The sequence below is a fragment of the Arachis ipaensis genome, chromosome B08, assembly GCF_000816755.2.
Source record: "Arachis ipaensis cultivar K30076 chromosome B08, Araip1.1, whole genome shotgun sequence".
NCBI lineage: Eukaryota > Viridiplantae > Streptophyta > Magnoliopsida > Fabales > Fabaceae > Arachis > Arachis ipaensis.
This window is the reverse complement of record NC_029792.2, coordinates 63025767-63042904: the sequence shown is the minus strand read 5'-3', so window position 1 is coordinate 63042904 and position 17138 is coordinate 63025767. Positions and strand designations below refer to the sequence as shown.

At 38.3% G+C, this 17138-nt stretch overlaps 1 protein-coding gene and 1 long non-coding RNA gene across 2 annotated transcripts; both read right to left on the bottom strand.

The window, feature by feature from the left end:
• On the bottom strand, nt 645-1106 carry LOC107612329. Its single transcript, XR_001613700.2, has 3 exons — nt 1058-1106; nt 920-960; nt 645-757 (listed from the first exon to the last, which is right to left on the bottom strand). It is a non-coding gene; the product is annotated as an uncharacterized LOC107612329 (long non-coding RNA).
• On the bottom strand, nt 6044-9371 carry LOC107611073. Its single transcript, XM_016313037.1, has 3 exons — nt 8708-9371; nt 6218-6364; nt 6044-6162 (listed from the first exon to the last, which is right to left on the bottom strand). Exons 1-3 carry the CDS (start codon nt 9369-9371, stop codon nt 6044-6046), a joined length of 930 nt encoding a protein of 309 aa, XP_016168523.1.

Here is a 17138-nt window from a genome sequence, read left to right as displayed (position 1 = left end):
TGATTAATTACAGCAGATTCAATTCTGCTTGTTCTTGAGATTAACTCTCACTACAAGAAACTTGTTTATTTGTGGAGGTTTTTTTTTCTATTTGTGGAGGTTTATAACCCCCATTGAATGATTTTTGGAGATTTTTAAAACCCCTAAAATTTGAGGTGCCACGAGGTCTTTTGTGGGGATTTTTATAAACCTCCACTATCTATTCAGTGGAGTTTTTGTGTGTGTTTGGTGGGAGTTTTATAGTGAACTTTTGTGGGGGTTATAAAACACTTTTGTGGCAGTTTAAAACCCCCACAAATTGATTTTCTAGTTTAACAAAAATTAACTATTTTGTGGGATTTTTAAACTTTCACAGACCTTTTAATTATTTATTTATTTTTAATTTTAAAACATTTATTAATTCCATCTCATTTACACACTACTCAAATAAAAAATTTATTTTTAATATTAAAATTTAAAAACTAAATCTTTTATAGCACAATAATTTCTCAATGACACTAAAAAAATAATAATTCCTCAATTTAAGACAATGTAACTATATATAAAAGTTTTTAATGTCAATAGTTCCAAATATAATTACATATAATATTGTTCTACATAACTATTACTATTTTTCATTAAAAAATAAAATAGAACAACTTCAATGTTTCAATATCATCTAACTACATAATTGCAATAACAGAACCAGTAATGCACATGTCCATGGAGTTCTCCACACACAAATGATTGTCACGCAGTGTAACTGAATAGCATGACCCTGCAGATTATAAAATGTTGATCACCATATATAGCCTTACTAAAGTATTTACAGTAATTTATTTTTCAAAGTAAGAAAGAAAAACAAAGTATGGACAAGCATAGGAAAAACAAACAAAAGGGAAAAAAAATGCACAATGTTGGTTGAATGATGAATGCATACCACACTTCTCGCAGTGGAAATAATTCTCTTGACCACCAACCCTGTTTCCAAATTAGATCATAAAAAGTTAGCTTGTATGTCATAAACTCAGGTGACATAAGAGATGGATCTACTCAAACACAGCTAAGTGAACCGCACCTACAGATTCCGCAATCATCACAATGAAACTGTTATTTCCCTATCTGCAGATTGATTAAAAAAGCATTCAGCATCATTGAGAAAGCAAGAATATTAACAATCCTAAGCTGGAATCATGCATCAAATTCAGTCTAGTCCATCTCCAAGAAATAAGTTGGAAGAAAAATACTTACCGGCTGCTTAGTGTCACAAACTGCACAAACAACCTGAAACACTTCAGAAATTGAAAAATATATATATGAGACTTCTAACATGATAAACTACAAATCTATAATAGACTTCTAACATATTTAAACCAAAATAGGATATAATTATTATCTTACCTCAACAAGTGCTTGTTCAAAAGCAATAGCAAGAAACTGGTGAGAGAAAAATCAGTACCCGACCATGTGTGTAACTAGTCATTTGCCTTCATACATAACCAAATCAAATGCCTATTAGAATCCATATCACAATCTGATAGACATAATCAATAGAATTAGTCCAGGTGTGTCATTAATTTCTTCTTAGTAACAAAGTATAAATGGAAATTGTATTTGAGTGGCATACTTTGTCTGAGAGCCTGTAACATACTAGTCTACCTTCAAGTTTGGAGCTGCAAAAGTAGCATTATCTTCATGTTGCAAATAAATGATAAAAGAAAAATTGCAAGACATGTTTTAATTCTTATTGTCTCCAAACAAAACCCTTGTAGTGTCTTGAGATCTTATTTTAATACTATGTTAACTCGCTCTCTTCAGTATTAGTGCTAATGATGTTAAAGATTATCTCAAGAAAGACTTATGCCGGCAATGTATGCATTAGAAGCAGATTGAAAATCCAAAATATTGTCAAAAGCTTATAAAAAATGGAAACAGATTGACAATCTTCTTACAACCTAGCTACTTTAATTAATGAAATATTCATTCAAAATAAGAACGGTTGGATACAGTTTTGTCTGGCAAAATTATACTCTCTAATATTGGTAAGTGTATTGAATTGCTATAAATAATATCACAGTAAGTGAATATCGTTCCCATAAAGATTAATGAATTGAAGCAAGCAACGTCTAATAGAATCTCTATTTAGATCATCAAACCTTGGCAAGAAAAATTTAGATCGTGAAGTGGAATAAAGAATACTGAAGAAAAAATTGATTTTGGATTAGTTTTGGGCAAGAGAAGGCTTAAAAACTTTGGAGAAGTAATTAAGAATAGGAATGTTAAAGGTTTCGAAGATGTTAAATTTTTAGAAAAAGCAATACTTGTATTTTCTTTAAGATTCTAGCCTTAACGCCACAGGGACCTCAATTACCCATGACTAACGAGATTTCATGTCACATATCCCAATTAGCCCAAATAACTTGTTGGAACCCGTGATGTACTCTCAAGCTATAGCTCAATACTATTCGGGTCTGGACTCGTAAGGAACTCATGTAGAACAAGGGGTCATACTTTCGTTCCACCCCAGATTCATAAAGATGAAGAGCGACAATATATCATAGAATGAAATCAAACATATATTGAAGTAGAAAAGTAATGATATTAATCCATAGGAATGAGTAGAACTCCTATCCTTAACCTAGGAGGTTTAGCCGCTCATATTTTACAGAAGATAAAATAGAAATAAATTCGGAGAGGCTAAAGATCCTAAACATGGGTGATCTTCGCCTATATATACTAATCTAATAATTAAAAGTTACAAAAATAAAATAAACTAAGCAGAAAGGTGCGAAAATTCACTTCTGGGCCCACTTGGTGAGTGTTTGGGCTGAGCTAGCATTTAGGTTGAAAGAGTGGGCATTGAACGCCCACTAGGGGGTGCCCACACTGCCTTGATGCTCCTTTGGTGACGTTGAACGCCAGTCTTGGGCGTTCAACGCTGGCTTTGGTCCTTCTGAGGCGTTGAACGCCAGAAAGGGGGTAAGTTGGGCGTTCAACGCCCATTTTGGGCAGTCATTTCCAAAGAAAAATATAGACCATTATATATTGTTGGAAAGCCCTGAAAGTTAGCTTTTCAATGCCGTTGAGAGCGCATCAATTGAACCACTGTATTTCAAGAAATGCTTGTTTGAATGCATGGAGGTCAGAATTTGACAGCATCTATACTCCTTTCTTTGCCTCTGAATCAGGGTTTGCCAAAACTTGCCAAATTCACTCAAAAATCTCGTAAAAACATAAGAAAAACACAAAAGCTCAAAGTAGTATCCAAAATGTGAATTTTACAACAAAACCTACTAAAACATAATAAAACTTAATAAAATATGCTAAAGACACTAAGAAAATAGTGCCAAAAAGGGGTATAAAATATCCGCTCATCAAAACACCAAACTTAAACTGTTGCTTGTCCTCAAGCAACCAAAAATAAGTAGGACTAAAAAGAAGAGAAAGATACAACAAGTCTTAGAGTTTTCAATGAAGCTCAGCTCCAAATACTGAATGGGGCTATTAGCTCTTTATTTCTGAATAGTTTTGGCATCTCACTTTTCTTTGAAGCTCAGAAATATTGGCATCCCTTGGAACTAGAATCTGGATGATATTATTGATTCTCTTCTTTTAGCTTTTCTTGATTCTTGAACACAACTTTTTATTTTGGTGCTTTGCACCTTTTTGAGCCTAGCCGTGACTCTAAGCATTTTGCTTTCCCGGATTACCACCGGAAACATAAACGCCACAGGCACTTAACTGGGAAACCCTTTGGATTCGAATTTAGCTTTGCTTAAATTCCCAGACAGTGGTACCCAGAGTTCTTAAGCGTACTGTTTTATTGCTCTGGATCACGACTTTAACTGCTCAATCTCAAGCTCTTTACTTGACACCTTCACACCACAAGCATTTAGTTAGGGATAGAAACTCAATTGAGCATTTTAGGCTAATTTTTAACCCTTCTAACCATTGATGCTCAAAGTCTTGGATTCTTGCTCTTTTAAATTTTCTTTTTGAGCTTTTCTTTTTCTTTTTTATTTTTTTTCTTTTTGCTGCTTTTTCTTACTTCAAGAATCAATATATTTTGATTTTTCAGAGACTCAATAATACTTCTCTAAATTCACTGTTCTTTAGGAGCCAATATGCTCAACTTCAATATCAATTATGCACTATTAATTCATACATTCAGAAAGTAAATGCAAGGCCACCACATCAAAATAATTGGAATAATTCATGATATACTTAAAACTTATGTATCTCACTATTTCTTTTTCAAATAAATTTTTCTTTTAAGTATGGTGAGGGATACAGAGGATATCTTATAACCAAAGCAAAATAAGAAAATAAAACTAGAAAAGAATAAAATGCTAAACATGATGATGAACTTAGAAGGGAAAACAAACAATAAATTAAAGTACAATGAAAACAGGAATAGAACTGATAGAAGGATAATGGGACTCAACAACCTCAGTGATGGCAGCTAGTGCACGAAACTGGCTCTGCAGAATTCGCACAGATAGACCGGCAAGTATACCGGGTCATCCAAGTGATACCTCAGGTGAGTGAGGATCGATCCCACGGAGATTGTTGATTTGAGAAAGCAGTGGATACCTTGCAAATCTTAGTTAGGCAGATAGAGATTATAGCTTGTCACGGAAAAAGCATAAAACAAATTAAATAAATAAAAGTTACTAGATAGATGGGAATTCAATGGTATGAGAGTGGTTGAGGCTTCGGAGATGCTTTGTCTTTCCAGATTAACTTTTCTTACTGTTTTCTTTAATAACCTTCTGATTCCTTCAATGACAGCCATAAGTGATTAACTCATGTCCTCTCATCAAGTTAACCTCCTCTACTGTAGCAATTCACCACATTGAGATGACTCATGTTCTTTCATCAAGCCACCTATAGGTTTCTCACTGTAGCAGACGATGAAGCTCTAAGCAGTCCACTCCCCTTCACGATCCTACTCAAGGTGCCACAGACAAGGCAGATCTTCCGGATCAGAAAGTGCTACTTCTATGACTCTAGCCTTAACGCCAAAGAATCCTCACGCACCATAGTCAACCGGATTATATGTCACATATCCAAAGTTGCTCAGATGCTCTATGGAATCCGTAATGCAATCTCTAGCTTTAGTTCAGTGCTATCTGGGTCAGGAATCGCACAGAACCGATGTAGAATAAGGGTGATTGTCACGGGTCACCCTCAATTCATTAGATGAAGAATGATGTTGCATAAGAGAATAGAATCAGACATATTGCATGAAAACAGCAATATTATTGATCCATGAAACTTAGTAAAGCTCCTAACCTTAACCTTAGGAGGTTAGCGACTCATGCTGTTCGAAAATACAATAGTAAACATGAAAGTGGGCAAGAGTTTTCTAACAAGGGTGAACTCTTGTATATATATATTAATCTGCTAACTAGGAATTACAAAAAAAAGATAAACTTGTCTTGTAGTGTGAAAATCCACTTCTAGGACCCACTTGGTAAGTGTTTGGGCTGAACTTGAGTGTTTCCCTCGAGCTAGTACCCCTTCGGGGCGTTGAACGCCACCCCTGGGCTCCCTTTTGGGTGTTGGACGCAAGCTGCTCCCCTGTGGGTGCTGGACGCCAGGAAAAGGGTTGGTGGCTGGTGTTGAATGCTAGTTTTGGGACTTCATCTCCAAAGAAAAGTATAGACTATTATATATTTCTAGAAATCCTTGGATGTTAACTTTCTATAGCCATTGAGAGCGTGCCATTTGGACTTTTGTAGCTCCAGAAAAGCTCCTTCGAGTGTAAGGAGGTCAGATCCTGACAACATCTGCCGTCCTTTCTCTGCTTCTGAATCAGACTTTTGCTCAAGCTGCTCAATTTCAGCTAGAACATACCTGAAATCACCATAAAACACACAAACTCAAAGTAGAATCCAAAAATTTGAATTTTGCACTAAAACCTATGAAAACATAATAAAACTTAGACAAAACATAATGAAAACTATATGAAAATGATGCCAAAAGCATATAAAATATCCGCTCATCAGCGGCTGCTGCTCCCTCTGGAGAATTCAATGGAGTGTTTGATCTCCTCTATGTCTCACCCTTGTCTCAATTGTTCCTCCATCAATATTCTCTGATCTTCTCTCATCTCATGGAGAATTGTGGCGTGCTCTTTGTGCTCCACTGTCAGCTGATCCACGCTTGAACTAAGCTCCCCTATTGAGATATTCAGTTGATCCCAATAGTCTCGGAGAGGAAAATACATCCCTACCTTGAGGCATCTCAGGGATTTTTGGTGGAGGCGGCTGCACAGGTTCTTGTTGTGGTTCATGTACAGGCTCTCTCATATGTTCCATTCTCTTCTTTGTGATGGGCTTGTCCATCTCTATGAGGGTATCTCTCACTATGCCAATTCCAGCTGAATTGCATAAGCAATATATGAGGTGTGGGAACGCTAATCTCGCTTGGGTGGAGGGTTTGTCAGCCACCTTGTACAATTCTTGAGGTATCACCTCATGTACCTCCACCTTATTCCCAAGTATAATGCAATGAATCATTATTGCTTGGTCTATGGTAACCTTAGATCGGTTACTTGTGGGATGATGGAGTGTTGGATGAACTTCAACTATCCTCTAGCTACAGGCTTGAGGTCAAGACTACCTAGCTAGTTGGTAGGGCTGGCCTTGTGCGTCCCTCCTCCACTGAGCTCCTTCCACACAAATGTCTGTAAGGACTTGATCCAATCTTTGGTCGGAGTTGACTCTTCTTATGTAAAAGTGTGGATCTCCTAGCATCTGTGGTAATTGTAGCGCCACTCTCACACTTTCTGGGCTAAAATTCAAGAGTTGCTTTCGGATCATGGTGTGCCAATTTTTTGTGTTTGGGTTCACACTAGTGTCATGCTTTTTGGTGACCCTAGCATTAGCATAGAATTCTCGCACCATTAGCATTCCGATCTCTAAAACAAGATTGGTCAGAATTTCCCAATCCCTTCTCTAGATTTCTTGTTGGATCTCTGGATACTCCCCTTTTTTGAGCTTGAAGGGGACCTCGAGAATCACTTTTTTATGCCTTAACACATCATAGAACTGATCGTGGTACACCTTGGTGAGGAATCTCCATGATTCCCAAGGTTCGAAAGTGGAAGCGGGAGCTTTTCCCTTCTTTTTCCTTGAGGCTTCGCCGGCCTTTAGTGCCATAGAAGAAGAGTAGAAGTCAAAAAGTAAAGCTTTTGCAATACCAAACTTAAGAATTTTGCTCGTCCTTGAGCAAATAAAAACAAAAGGGAGGGAAGTAGGAGAAGTAAAAAGAAAGGATAGAAGGGAGGGAGGAAGAAGGCTTCGGTCAAGTGGAGAAAATAGGGAAGAAAAGGAGTGTATGAAGGGTAATGTGGGGGAAGGTAAGAGGATTGTGTAGGTGTAAGATTGATGGAGGGAATGAAGGGGTATTTATAGGGCTGGGAGGGTTAGGGTTCGGTTGGTTAGGGGGAAGAATTTGAATTTTGAAGTGGGAGAGGTTGGTGGGATTTATGATAGATTTTGGGGAAGAGTGTGTATTGGGAAGAGGGAAAGTAGGGTGTGGGTTTCAAGGTTTAGAAAAGTAGGAGAGAGAAGTAAGGGTGGGGTAGGTGGAGATTCTGTGGAACCCACTGGCTGAGAAGGCTTTAAAGCTCGAGCTGCCTGCCCATGCCTGGGCGTTCAGCGCTAGGTTTGGGCATTGAATGCCCACAAGGGATCAAAATGGTGGCTCTGGCTGCTCCATAGGGGGCGTTGAATGCCCATAATGCTCCCTTACTGGCGTTCAACGCCAGTGCATGTTCCTTGGTGGGCATTGGACGCCCAGACTGCTCCTTGTCTAGCATTCAATGCCAGTGGTGTTGAACGCCCAGAGTATCCCTTCTCTGGTGTTCAACGCCAGCCTTCCTCTCCTAACTGGGCGTTGAACGCCTAGCTTCCTCCTTTTCTAGCGTTCAACGCCAGCAAGGGACTCTTCCCAGGGTGATCTGTTTTAAGTTTTGAATGTCTCTGTTACTGTTCTAAATGCTGCACATGATCATAAACGTCAAAAAGCAAAGGAAAATGTATAATATGAAATCAAACTAAAACAAATGAAAGGAAATTGAAAGGACTATGCTAATGGTTGGTTTACCTCCCAACAAGCGCTTCTTTACCATCATTAGCTTGACAGATAGCTCCATTACGGTGGTAGGTAGGGGCTTAGATCTTCACCCCTCACAGTGAACTTTCTTCCTGTGCTCTCATGAATGAGCTCCGCATGCTCTAGAGATAGGATCCGGTTCACCGTATGTGGAATGACTGGACTCTTAGTGAAGATAACTCTCATGCCAGGTGAGAGGCCTTTAGTGGGAATTTTCTTATCCCTCTAGCCTTTAGGTACCTTCTTCATAGTACCTTCCTCCCCAGTGTTTGCTGATGTTTGCCCAACACCAAACTTAGAGTTGGTGTCTGGGGGCTCTGTAAAAATCTACATTGAGAGGGAAGGCTGAAACACTATGTATTGCATAATAGTACCTCCTTTGTTAGAGGGAAATTGAGGGTTGGGAGTCTTGAACAAGATGCAGTCCTCATACAACTTCAAAACTAACTCTCCTCTTTCCACATCAAGTATGGCCTTAATAGTGGCTAGGAAAAGCCTTCCAAGGATGATGGAATCATCTCTGTCTACCTCAGTGTCTAGGATTACAAAATCCGCAAGGATGTAAAGGTCTTCAACCTTCACAAGGACATCCTCCACCATATACCATACGCCCATTTCAGGGACTTGTTTGTTATCTCGAAGGAGATCTTGGCAGGCTGCACCTCTTGAATTCCCAGCCTCTTCATTACAGAGAGAGGCATGAGATTGATGCTTGAGCCAAGGTCACATAGTGCCTTATCAAAGGCAATGGTCCATATAGTGCAGGGAATCAGAAAGCTTCTAGGATCCGGCAACTTCTGAGAGAGCTTCTTCTTGACTAAGGCACTGCACTCCTTGGTCAGCACTATAGTCTCATCTCCCTTTGAGGCTTTCAAACACGCCATGGAAGGGGGATCCTTCTCCAATTCCTCTGCATGAGAGGATTTAGCTTTCAACTTCCTAAGGATTTCCAGGAACTGAGCAATTTGCTCCTCCTTAGGCTCATCTTGCTCGTTCGAAGAGGGGTATTCCTCAGGCTTCTCCTTCTGCAAAGGGACGTGCAAGGTGACATTCCCAGTCTCTGTATGAGCTTTGATTTCCTTGAGCTCCTCAATAGCAGGCTCCTCCTTGGGTTCGGTCACAACCTCCATAGTGAGGGCCTTGCACTCTTCCCTCGAATTTACTTCCGTATTACAAGGAAGAGTATTGGAAGGGATTTCTGGGATCATCTTGTTCAGTTGATCAATCTGTATCTCTAAGTTCCGAATGGAGGACCTAGTTTCTGTCATGAAACTGTGCGTGGTTTTGGAGAGATTGGAGACTATAGTGGCCAAGTTAGAGAGACTCTACTTGGGTGTCTCCATCTGCTATTGAGAGGGTTCAAATGGTTTGTTATTGAACCGGTTCTAGTTCATTCCACCCTGGTTGTTATTGAAGCCTTGCTAAGGCTTTTGTTGCTCTCTCCACCCAAAGTTGGGGTAGTTCCTCCATCCCTGAATGAAAGTATTCGAATAGAAATTGTTGTTGGAGTTTCTGGAGGAGTTTTCCATGTAGTTCACCTCCTCTATGGTGGTCCAAGTGTTATCACCAGTGTCCACCTCATAAGCTGTCTCTGGACTGTAAGCAGCTGAATTCTGTGTCCCACTCAAGTGTTGAGAGATCATGTTGATCTACTAAAACATTAGCTTATTTTGAGCCAAGATGGTGTCTAAAGTGTCTACTTCCAAGACACCTCTCTTCTAAGCTGCCCCATTGTTCACGGGATTCCTCTCAGAAGTGTACATGTATTGGTTGTTAGCAACCATGTCTATAAGCTCCTGTGCCTCTTCAGGTATCTTCTTCAAGTGAAGGGATCCACCTGTAGAGTGGTCCAATGCCATCTTGGACATCTCATGATCAGTTGATTGTATCTTTCCCAAGCTTCATAGAGAGATTCTCCCTCTTTTTGTCAGAAGGTTTGTACTTCCACCCTAAGCTTGCTCAGCTTTTGAGGTGGAAAGAACTTGGTCAAAAATCCATTGACCACCTTTTACCATGTATCTAGGCTTTCCTTAGGCTGAGAATCCATCCATAGCCTTGCGCTGTCTCTTAAAGTAAAGGAAAAGAGCATGAGCTTGTAGACTTCTAGATCCACTCCATTAGTCTTGACAGTGTCACATATCTGCAAGAAGTCAGAAATGAATCTATTGGGATCTTCCTGTGGAAGTCCATAAAAGTGGCAATTCTGTTGTACTTGAGTGACCAGTTGAGGTTTCAACTCAAAGTTGTTTGCACCAATGGCAGTAATGGAGATATTGTGCCCATAGAAATAAGAATTGGGTGCAGTGTAAGATCCCATGACCTTTCTTGTGTCTCCCCCATTATCTGGGTTAGCTTCCATTGTTGTGTCTTTAGCTTCTTGTTCTAGAGCTGCTGTGAGATTCCTTACGGCTCTGCTAGCCTAAGCTTGTTGCAGACGCCTTCTTAGAGTCCTTTCAGGTTCAGGATCAAAGTCAAAGAGGGGTTATTTATCCCTATTTCTACTTATAAATAAGAGGAAAGAAACTAAGAAGAGTAGAAGAAAGGAGTCTCTTTGTCAGAGTATAAAGGACTCTTAGTGAGTGAGTTAGAAGACAAGAAAGGAAAAGAAAGATGTCTTTTAATTTGAAAAGGATTTTTGAAAATAAAGAGAGAATTAAATTGAAAGTTTTCAAAAAAGATGAGAGAGAAAGGGGTTAGTCTATTTTCAGAAAAGAAGAGAGAGAAGAATTAGAAAGACACCAAACTTTTAAAATTGAAATAAGAAAATTAAGATTTAAAAATAAAATAAAAGATTTGATATTTGAAAAAAAAATTGAAATTTAAAAAGAAAGAGTCAATCAAAGATTTTAAAATTTAAATTTGGAAAGAAAAAGTCAAACAAGATAAGATAAGATTTTAAAAATTTAAGATAGAAGATTTTATTTTGAAGAATTTTAAATTTTAAAAAGAGAAAGTCAAATAAAGATTTTGAAATTCAAATTTTAAAGAAAGAAAAACTAATCAAATATTAAACTTTTAAAATTTGAATTTGAAAAAAAAGATAAGATAACAAAATTTTGAATATCAAACAACAAGATAAGATAAAGAATTAAAGATAGAAAAGATAAGCAAGAAAAACAAGACTACCACTTGATGAGCGGATAATTTATACGCTTTTTGGCATTGTTTTTATATAGTTTTTAGTATGATTTAGTTAGTTTTTAGTATATTTTTATTAGTTTTTAAATAAAAATCACATTTCTGGACTTTACTATGAGTTTGTGTGTTTTTCTATGATTTCAGGTATTTTCTGGCTGAAATTGAGGACCTGAGCAAAAATCTGATTTAGAGGCTGAAGAAGGACTGCAGATGCTGTTGGATTCTGACCTCCCTGCATTCAAAGTAGATTTTCTGGAGTTACAGGAGTCCAAATGGCACGCTCTCAATTGCGTTGGAAAGTAGACATCCTGGGCTTTCCAGCCATATATAATAGTCCATACTTTGCCCAAGTTTAGATGACGCAAACTGGCGTTTAACGCCAGTTCTTTGCCCTATTCTGGCGTTAAACGCCAGAAACAGGTTACAACCTGGCGTTTAACTCCAGAAATAGCCTAGGCACATGTAAAGCTCAAGTCTCAGCCCCAGCACACACCAAGTGGGCCCCGAAAGTGGATTTCTGCACTATGTATCATAGTTTACTCATTTTCTGTAAACCTAGGTTACTAGTTTAGTATTTAAACAACTTTTAGAGATTTATTTTGCATCTCATGACATTTTCAGATTTGAACTTTTTACTCTTTGACGGCATGAGTCTCTAAACTCCATTGTTGGCGGTGAGGAGCTCTGCTGTGTCTCGATGAATTAATGCAACTATTTCTGTTTTCCATTCAAACACGCTTGTTTCTATCTAAGATATTCATTCGCACTTCAATATGATGAATGTGATGATCCGTGACACTCATCACCATTTTCAACCTATGAATGTGTGCCTGACAACCACCTCCGTTCTACATTAGATTGAATGAGTATCTCTAGGATTCTTTAATCAGAGACTTCGTGGTATAAGCTAGAATCCATTGGCAGCATTCTTGAGAATCCGGAAAGTCTATACCTTGTCTGTGGTATTCCGAGTAGGATTCAAGGATTGAATGACTGTGACAAGCTTCAAACTCGCGAGTGTTGGGTGTAGTGACAGACGCAAAAGGATCAATGGATCCTATTCCAGCATGAGTGGGAACCGACAGATGATTAGCCGTGCGGTGACAGTGCACCTGGACCATTTTCACTGAGAGGACGGATGGTAGCCATTGACAACGGTGATCCACCAACACACAGCTTGCCATAGGAGGAACCTTGCGTGCGTGAAGAAGAAGACAGGGAGAAAGCAGAGATTCAAAAGACAAAGCATCTCCAAAACTCCAACATATTCTCCATTACTGCATAACAAGTATTATTTAATCCATGCTCTCTTGTTCATTTGCAAGTCAACTGATAATTATTACTAATTTCCTGACTAAGAATTACAAGATAACGATAGCTTGCTTCAAGCCAACAATCTCCGTGGGATCGACCCTTACTCACGTAAGGTATTACTTGGACGACCCAGTGCACTTGCTGGTTAGTGGTACGAGTTGTGAAAAGTGCGATTTACAATTCGTGCACCAAGTTTTTGGCGCCGTTGCCGGGGATTGTTCGAGTTTGGACAACTGACGGTTTATTTTGTTGCATAGATTAGGAAAAATTTATCTTTTTAGTTTAGAGTAACTAAAATTGTGTCTTCTATTATTGTTTTTGGTTGAAATTTTCTTTTTAATCCTTATTTTTTCTTTTTAAAATTTTCAAAAATTTTTATAAACTAATAATTGAGTTTTTCTGTTTGAGTTTATTTTCTTATTTTAAGTTTGGTGTCAATTGCGTGATTTTATTTTCTTTTAAATTTTCGAATTTGTGTTCATTGTTCCTTCTTAATCTTCAAGTTGTTCTTGCTATTTTTCTTGTTTGATCTTTAGTTTTTTCTATTTTGTGTATTTTCTTATTTTTCTTGTGCTTTTTCAAAATATCAGTTTTCAAAAAATTTTATTTATTAAATACCTTGTTAAAACACGTTAAATTTATAGCTCAATTGGCTAGAGCATTGTGCTTATGTTCTTGGTAATTGGCTATCTCCCTTTTAAAATCTCTTTTTCAAAAATAAATTTTCTTTGATTAAATCTCGTGCCAAACTTTAAGTTTGGTGTTTTCTTGTTAATTTTTTTTAGTTTTCGAAAATTTTATTTTGGTCTTCTAAAAATTTTAAGTTTGGTGTTCTATCTTCATGTTCTTGTTATTCTTGTGAGTCTTCAAAGTGTTCTTGAGTCTTCCTTGTGTTTTGATCTTAAAATTTTTAAGTTTGGTGTTTCTTGGTGTTTTTCCTCCAAAATTTTCGAAAATAAGGAGCATTAAATCTAAAAATTTTAAGTTGTGTGTCTTTTGTGTATTTTTCTCTTTCATCATAAAATTCAAAAATAAAAAATATCTTTTCTAACTATTTTTAAGCAAATATTTCAAAATTTTTCATAAAAATTCAGATTACAATTTCAAAATTTTATCTTATCATATCTCAGTTGTCAAGTTTTTAAAAAAACATATCTTTTTCAAATCATATCCTTTTTAAATTTTTTTAAAAATCATATCTTTTTCAAAACCTCCTAACCACTTTTTCTCTCTCTTCATTTTTCGAAAATCCTCACCCATTTTTCATTTTATTTTATTTTATTTTTTTTATTTCCGTTTTCTAAAAAAAATAAAAAAAAATAAAAAAAATTAATAAAAAAACATTTTAATACTATTTGAATCTCTAATTCACAATATCTCCCTTTCTCCATCATGGACCTAAGTGGAAATAAACAGTCCAGAAGGACTCTGGGGTCATATGCTAACCCCACTACTGCTTCATATGGGAGTAGTATCTGTATACCCTCCATCAGAGTCAGTAGTTTTGAGTTGAATCCTCAGCTCATTATCATGGTGCAGCAAAGTTGCCAGTATTCCAGTCTTCCACAGGAAGAACCTACAGAGTTTCTGGCACAGTTTTTACAAATTGCTGACACAGTACATGATAAGGAAGTAGATCAGGATGTCTTCAGATTATTACTGTTTCTATTTGCTGTAAAAGACCAAGCTAAGAGGTGGTTAAATAACTAACCCAAGGCTAGCATAAGAACATGGAAACAGCTGTCAGAAAAATTCCTGAATCAATATTTCCCTCCAAAACGGATGACACAGTTAAGGCTGAAATCCAAGGCTTTAAACAAGGAGATAATGAATCTCTTTATGATGCTTGGGAGAGATACAGAGAGATGCTAAGAAAATGCCCCTCTGAAATATTTTCAGAGTGGGTGCAGTTAGAAATCTTCTATTATGGGCTTATAGAGAAAGCTCAGATGTCTTTGGACCACTCAGCTGGTGGATCTATACACATGAGAAAGACAATTGAAGAAGCTCAAGAGCTCATTGATACAATTGCCAGAAATCAGCAACTGTACCTAAGTAGTGAGTCTTCCATGAAAGAAGAGGCTAAAACAGTAACTGCTGAACTCAGTCCTGTAGAACAAGTTACTGAATTCAATCAGCAATTAGATTTTCTAACAAAATAGCTAGCCGAATTCAAGGAGATACTACAAGACACAAGAATGGCTAATATGAATATGGAAGTACATTTGAAGCAAACAAAACAGCAGTTATCAAAACAAATAACAGAAGAGTGCCAAGCAGTTCAATTAAGAAGTGGAAAAACATTAAATACCTCACTTCAAAGTAGCAGGAAGCCAAGAAATGAACAAACTACTACCCAAAATCCCTTTGAGGATAGTAAGAGCCCAGAGAGGAATAATTCTGGCGCTCAAACGCCAGAAAAGGGTGAAGAGCTGGCGTTAAACGCCCAACCCATGCTCAGTTCTGGCGTTCAAACGCCACAAACAGGTAAGGAATTGGCGTTAAACGCCCAATGGAAGCTCAGTTCTGGCATTCAAACGCCAGAAACAAGTAAGGAGTTGGCGTCCAACGCCAATCCAGCTTCCAACCCTGGCATTCAAACGCCAGTGAGGGATCAGACACACACACGTGCTGATAACAACCCCTCTAAAAAGGCTTCTCCAACCACCTCTGTAGGAAATAAACCTGCAGCAACCAAGGTTGAAGAATACAAAGCCAAGATACCTTATCCTCAAAAACTCCACCAAGAGGAGCAGGATAAGCAATTTGCTCGCTTTGCAGACTATCTCAGGACTCTTGAAATAAAGATTCCATTTGCAGAGGCACTTGAACAAATACCCTCTTATGCCAAGTTCATGAAAGAGATCTTGAGTCATAAGAAGGATTGGAGAGAAACTGAAAGAGTTCTCCTCATTGAAGAATGTAGTGCAGTCATTCTGAAAAGCTTCCCAAAAAAGCTTACAGATCCTGGGAGCTTTCTGATACCATGCATATTAGAGGGTAATTACACCAGGACAGCTTTATGTGATCTTGGTCTAACTGAAGAAGTTAAACCAACCCGGATATGTCTCCAACTTGCTGATGGCTCCATTAAATACCCATCAGGCGTGATTGAAGACATGATTGTCAGGGTTGGGCCATTCGCGTTCCCCACTGACTTTGTAGCGCTGGAAATGGAGGAGCACAAGAGTGCTACTCTCATTCTAGGAAGACCTTTCCTAGCAACTGGACGAACTCTCATTGATGTCCAAAAGGGGGAAGTAACCCTGAGAGTCAATGAGGATGAGTTTAAGTTGAATGCTGTCAAGGCCATGCAGCATCCAGACACACCAAAAGACTGCATAAAAGTTGATCTTATTGACTCTTTGATGGAGGAGATCAACATGGCTGAGAGTCTCGAATCAGAGCTGGAAGACATCTTTAAAGATGTTCAGCCTGATCTGGAGGATTCAGAGGAAATGAAAGAGCCTCTGAAACTTCCTCAGGAAGAGGAAAAACCTCCTAAACTCGAGCTCAAACCATTACCACCATCCCTGAAATATGCATTTCTGGGAGAAGGTGACACTTTTCCGGTGATCATAAGCTCTGCTTTAAATCCCATGGAAGAGGAAGCACTAATTCAAGTGCTAAGGACACACAAGACAACTCTTGGGTGGTCCATAAGTGACCTTAAAGGCATAAGCCCAGCTAGATGCATGCACAAGATCCTATTAAAGGATGATGCTAAGCCAGTGGTTCAACCACAGAGGCGACTAAATCCAGCCATGAAGGAAGTGGTGCAGAAAGAGGTCACCAAGTTACTAGAGGCTCGGATTATTTATCCTATTTCTGATAGCCCCTGGGTGAGCCCTGTCCAAGTTGTCCCCAAAAAGGGAGGCATGACAGTGGTTCATAATTGAAAAAATGAAATGGTTCCCACAAGGACAGTTACAGGGTGGCGCATGTGTATTGACTACAGAAGGCTCAATACAGCCACTAGAAAGGATCATTTTCCTTTACCATTCATCAACCAGATGCTAGAAAGACTAGCAGGTCATGATTATTACTGCTTTTTGGATGGCTATTCAGGCTACAACCAAATTGTAGTAGATCCCCAGGATCAAGAGAAAACAGCATTCACATGCCTATCTAGAGTATTTGCCTACAGAAGGATGCCATTTGGGCTATGTAATGCGCCTGCAACCTTTCAGAGATGCATGCTCTCTATTTTCTCTGATATGGTGGAAAAATTTCTGGAAGTCTTCATGGATGACTTCTCAGTATATGGAGACTCATTCAGCTCCTGTCTTGATCACCTGACACTGGTTCTGAAAAGATGCCAAGAGACTAACCTGATTTTAAACTGGGAAAAATGTCACTTTATGGTGACTGAAGGAATTGTCCTTGGGCATAAAATTTCGAACAAAGTGATTGTGTACACTACCATGCTGCTCTTAAATATCTACTTACAAAGCAGGATTCAAAACCCAGGCTCATAAGATAGATGTTGCTTCTACAAGAGATTGATATAGAAATAAGAGACAGAAAAGGGACAGAAAACCAAGTTGCTGATCATCTGTCCCGGATAGAGCCAGTAGAAGGGG